The 5,717-nt window shown below is 43.7% G+C and overlaps 1 protein-coding gene across 1 annotated transcript; it reads left to right on the top strand.

Annotated features, from left to right (window-relative positions):
* Positions 1-2,552: 2,552 nt before the first annotated feature.
* On the top strand, positions 2,553-3,482 carry LOC139354427 (golgin subfamily A member 6-like protein 4). Its single transcript, XM_070998660.1, has one exon. The coding sequence runs from the start codon at positions 2,553-2,555 to the stop codon at positions 3,480-3,482; it is 930 nt and encodes a 309-aa protein (XP_070854761.1).
* The last annotated feature ends 2,235 nt before the right edge of the window (positions 3,483-5,717 follow it).

Here is a 5,717-nt window from a genome sequence, read left to right as displayed (position 1 = left end):
CATTTGTTGCACTCCGTGGGCTCTTTTTGCTGGTGGGAGTCTCCAACTTGGTTGAAGGAGATCACTGCACCTTCTTGGAGGGACTTCATCCTCGAGAACATCGCTTTCATGGTCACATTGATGTGACGCACCTGCATTACGCTCGTGAGGTGGAGGACTTCGTCGAGAAGCGCTCCAATCTCCGCGAGCTGTTCTGGTCCAGTGAGCTCCTGGTCCGCTTTGGGCCTCTTAGCAGAGGCAGTTCTTTGCCCACCTGTTGGGCTGCCTGGGTCTCTTTGGCGCTTGGCCGCGTCCTGCAACTTATCGTCTTCCCGCGTGGACGGCTGGCCCGCGGGTTTTTCCAGGACTGGTGACCTAAGAAGCTTCGAGCTGCTCTTGAACGCTCCGGCTGCCTCCGTACCTTTGTTTTCGTTCCTCCTGCCTAAACTTGGTGCATTCACTCTCGAGACGGCAAAGTTCGCCACCGTCTCGCCAGGTTTGTTGTTGGGAATGGGATTTAGGGCCTCCAGAATCCGTGCCCTGGCCGTGGGGGTTCCCACGGGTGGATTTCCACTTGTGTGGTTGCCACCTGGAGTAGTATCGTTTTTTGTCGACATTCCTTTCATTTGTTGCATTTTATACCTACCTCCAGGTTGTTTGCATTTTAAACCTACTGCCAGGTTGTTTGCATTTTATACCTGCTGGCAGGTGACGTAACTGCCGGCCAATATAGCACAGACGCAGACCACGCAGCCGCCCAGTATGGGTCAGACGCTACGTGGGTTTTTGGCGATAAGATCGGTGTGCGCGGATCGAGGTTTCCATTGGTGGCCGCAGATTTCCCAACGACTTTCCGATGGAGGTTATACCGCCTCTACTCGGTCGCCAGGGCCCCGTTTCACGGTGTACCGCGTTAGCGTGGGGGTTGGCAATCAGTCTGCTCCTTCACCTTTGGCACCAGGAAGACCTCTGCCATGCAGAAGTGGTGTCACTCATTCGGTCCCGGACTCCTTGCCAAGGAGTTCGAGCAGCAGCCCTTAGATGTATGCTACTGCTGAGCGCCAATCGACAAGTGCAACCCGTAGCGGGTAGCAGTCGTCAGCTAGCAGCAACGCTCAAATGTATGCAGTACGTTCCTACGCTGGGTGCCGCACCAACACGACATCTATATGTAGGGTCTCGATCTATCATGGCAGGGAGCTTTTGCCAGTTTGCCCTGCGATCAGCTGGATCTGCTGACGTTGTGCCACACTGCTCGGGCCAGCTGAGCGTAATGCGGCACAAAGCGTGGGAAGCTGGAGAGAAGGTGCAACAACAATATTTACCCGCCGTCTAGAATCACTCAAGAGAGTGCTTCTTGGTGCCGCTTGGTTCCCGAAGAAACTCGATGTCAGCCTAGATGCCTTCTGGGGTTCACGGTGGGTTTGCCTTCATGTGCGGAGACAGGTGAGTCCCTGAACCGCCCGCTGGAAACTGCGTGCTGCCGCGCCGCTGTGTGTGGACGCTGCTGGCCGACTTTTTCAGCGGAGCGCTGGATCCGGCATCTTCACTCACTGCACTCACTCCTTCTTCCTCATTGTCTTTTTCTCACTCTAAAGGTGTGTGTGAGATAGGGATGCAAATGACATGTGTAGGATTTTGTGGTTGTTTAGAGTGATCTTTACCCGAATAGGGTGTGTAGGAGTGTAAGAGGGGTGTTTTGTCATGCGTATGAATTTGTGATTGGTTGTGTGTGAGGGGTGCAAATGTCATGTAGGAGTGCAATGGTTGCACAAAGGTCACTTAAAGTATGTTGCTTCTAACTTGTATTAAGTTAAGGGGAGGGTAATCTTAAATGTTTCAATTCTATAGTGGAGGTGGTGGTTCCTAACAGAATATACACAAAAACCAATGAGTTCGTTTATTTAGTTAAATACGCTTTTATTTAGAGAAGGGTGTTTTGATATGTCTTGTTTTGTCTTGGAGGGGTGTTTTGTCATGCCTATGAATTTGTAAAACTATATTTAGGCAGAGGGGAAGTTGTTTTGTTATGCGTGGGCGTTTTGTTGATACAATTAGGGATAGTTTTAATAGGGTAGATTCAATTAGGGTTGTTGATGAAATGGCATCTAGCCAACTCTCCCGTGTGCAGTCGCTTTATTGAACGCTCTATAAAATAAACGATATTCCACGGAAAATAACATTTATAAAATTGAAGAAAGTCTATAACTGCCTAATATACCACCAGCCCTATCCGCGAACAACACAACATAGTGCTAATAAACAAAGTTGATTCTATAAATCAGAAAATAAATTCTTGCTGAACAACAAGTGCGGTTGTGCGTGCACCTTCAGTGAGAGACATTCGGTGCGGCAGCATCTTCGGAGTGCAAGAGAGAAAAAGGTTGCCCCATCAGCTACGCTATTGCCGATAAGGCAGCTATTCACTATTGTCGATAAGGCAGTTTGTCGGTAAAGCAGTGAGTGGTTGCAAGCTAAGCTACAACTTAAACTTAAAGATTAAATCCGAAAGATACAATACAAACACAACCGACCTAACCTTAACCAAATCAAACAATACACTTAAAAAAGTCATGGGTTCTTCTGCTCCACCTACTAAACGTACCCGCAACAATGCTGGAACTGCCAGCGAACGCATCTCGGATGTAAATTCGCCTCAGCTTCTGGAGCTCCTAAAGACTCGCTTCGAGGAACAAACCGAGAAAATTGAGTCGGCCGTTCGGGAAGCTGAACAGCGAATGCTCAGAAGCCTTATGGATCGCTTGGACAAAATCGCCGGGGAAGTAAAACAAATGGATGCTCGTGTCCTGACGTTGGAGCGCGAGGTTGCCGATCTTCACTCCATGAGGGACCGAATGGGTGAGCGGGTTGAGACGTTGAACCGGGAGGTAGAAAATCTACAAGCAGCAGGTCAGAGGTTGGGTGCACTGGAAGCCAGGATGGCAACGCAATGCAGGGAGACTAGCTCGTGTGATCTGAGGGTTCATGGAGTTCCCTATGTCGAAGGTGAAGATCTCAGAGCGCTCTATCACAAGCTATGCTTTAATCTCCAGCTGACTCCACCACCAAGAGTCTGCGATATCTTCCGAGCAAGGAAATCACAGCAAACACATGTGGATCCGGTGATAATAATTAAAATGCTAAGCCCACGCGAAAAGATCAAGCTGCTTGGTCAAGTCGGAATGTACAGGCGCGAGCACAAGAAACAACTTAGCTTGCAGTTTCTGGGTTTCAATTCAGAAGCGTTAATATATATTAATGAGCAATTGTTAAAAGAGCATTATCTCATCTTTAAAGAGGCTATGCGCATGAAAAAACATAAAATCCTTACGGCTGTCTTTACACGACGCGGCCTTGTGCACGTACGCTGCACTCGAAGAGAGGGTGTCTGTTGCATTAACAGTATGGAGGAACTTTCGTCCATTAATCTTTCGCCTGATCCACTTTCTACATCTCTCACTAACGCTTCGGCTGGACCTGAAGCTGATAGCTTTCGTTCTTAAGCGTATAAATTGTATCCTCTTAATTAAGATAGGTTTAAAACTAGTTTACTCTAAGAAATGTATAAGATACGCATTGAATATTGAGATTGCGCCCCTAATAATCATTGATAACAACAATGCAGGATGAGGAAGTTTGTTCCATAGCTAGTGCCATGATAAAAACTATAAGTAGTTATAAAATTGGTCTAAAAATTGTTCACTTAAATGCACAAAGTTTGCTAAAGAAGATTGATGAGTTTAGATTCCTTTTCACTCAGTCTAATATCGATGTGATATGTGTGTCTGAGACGTGGTTTGTAAATGATCTATGTGATTCGTCTATTATTTGTGAAGGCTTTAATGTTTATCGTTCCGACCGTACTGGTCATGCAGGAGGTGTTGCTATATACGTGAATGTGAAGCTGAAATGTAAAGTGGTACTTAAACAGCCAAGTGACAGTACTATCGAATACATTCTATTAGAACTTCCCAATAAATCCCATGGAAGAACCCTTCTAGGTTGCATATATAGACCGAATCGGACAATTGACTACGGGTCATTACTTATTGTTGTTTCAGACATTTCGTTGGAGTACACTGACATCATATTGGCAGGTGATTTTAACAGCAACCTATTGTCAGAAAGCCATCTCGTAGACAACTTTAAGTCCCTAGGTTTGTTTTCCGTAAACGAAACGATTCCCACGCACTATAGCAGCCACTGTGATACATTACTTGACTTATTTCTTATCAATGACCCTAGCAAAATCATACATTATGACCAGGTTTCTGTACCAGCCTTCTCCAGACATGACCTAATATTTTAAACATACGACTTGACCTTTGACAGCAAAATCAATTCTTTTACGTATAGAGATTACAAAAATATAAACTATAATGAATTAAAAACGGAATTTTTGTGTTGTGACTGGTCATGTATTTACCATCTTCGTCATGTAGATTGTCAATTAGAGGTTTTAACCAACAATGTCCAGTATTTGTTCAACAAGTTTGTGCCCCTAAGGACCAAGGTGATTAAGCCAATGCAAAATCCATGGTTCAGTAGTGAAATTAAAAACCTAACCCGTCAGCGAGATGTAGCTTACCTCCGGTGGAAGCGATACAAAACTGATGAATTTCGAAAACAATACAAAGAGGCTAGGGTAAAAGTAAACAAAAAGATAAAATCAGCAAAGAAAGAGCATTATAACATACAATTTAATAATTGTGTTAACTCAAAAAACAGATGGAACAAACTAAAACGGTTAGGTATTGGAAAGTGTAAGCAACAGACAGAGTCTGAGGTGGATGTCGAATTAATAAACAAAAAGTTTTTGGAAATAGATGTACCTGAAGCAACATGCAATCCGTACCTGAATACCCAACCCCTCTGTGATAATAGTTTTAGCTTTATATGTATAAACCAAAGTGATGTCCTAGCTAGTATTCTGCATGTCAAGTCTGATGCTGTTGGTCTCGATAATATGAGTCCAAAATTTGTTAAGCTTTTGCTCCCCATAATGTTGCCCCATATTACATATATTTTTAACACGGCTATTACAACGTCTTCATTTCCGTTAATATGGAAAAACGCCAAAATTTTCCCAATTCCTAAGCCAAACAATGACTATAGACCTATTTCAATATTACCTTTTCTATCAAAAGTCTTTGAAAACCTTATGTCCTCACAGATTCAACTATACTTAGCTAATAATTCTCTACTTGACGAAAAACAATCAGGATTCCGTAAGAAAAGGAGTTGTATCACTGCAATCACAAATATTGTAGAGGATATAAGACAAGAACTGGACAGTAACTGCGTAACGTTTTTGACGCTCCTTGACCACAGCAAGGCTTTTGATTCTGTGAATCATAACATTCTCTGTACCAAGCTTAGGAATATGTTTAATTTCTCAACTAATGCGACGAAGCTTATTAGGTCGTACTTAACGAATAGGTTTCAAGCAGTCGTCTCTGGAACGCAAGTTTCTTCTCTCCGGAACTTATACAGGGGAGTGCCACAGGGATCTGTGCTAGGCCCTTTATTGTTTTCTATATATGTCAATGATCTCCCTAGTATCCTGTCTGAGTGTGAAGTACATTTATATGCTGATGATGTCCAAATATATGTTAGTAGACCCGTAACTGAAATACAAGACTGTGTCCGTATAAGTAATAAAATGTTGTGGCTAATTGAAAAATGGGCAAAGGAAAATGGCTTGGGTATAAATCCTAAAAAATCGAAGTGCTTGGTAA

Source organism: Drosophila suzukii (genome assembly GCF_043229965.1).
Source record: "Drosophila suzukii chromosome 2 unlocalized genomic scaffold, CBGP_Dsuzu_IsoJpt1.0 scf_2c, whole genome shotgun sequence".
NCBI classification, from domain to species: domain Eukaryota; kingdom Metazoa; phylum Arthropoda; class Insecta; order Diptera; family Drosophilidae; genus Drosophila; species Drosophila suzukii.
Note: the sequence above shows the minus strand (reverse complement) of the source record. Positions and strands in the feature narration are given on the sequence as shown.

What these genes read in the sequence shown, in the direction of transcription:
- LOC139354427 (XM_070998660.1), top strand. Translation starts at nt 2,553, where the DNA reads ATGGGTTCTTCTGCTCCACCTACTAAACGTACCCGCAACAATGCTGGA.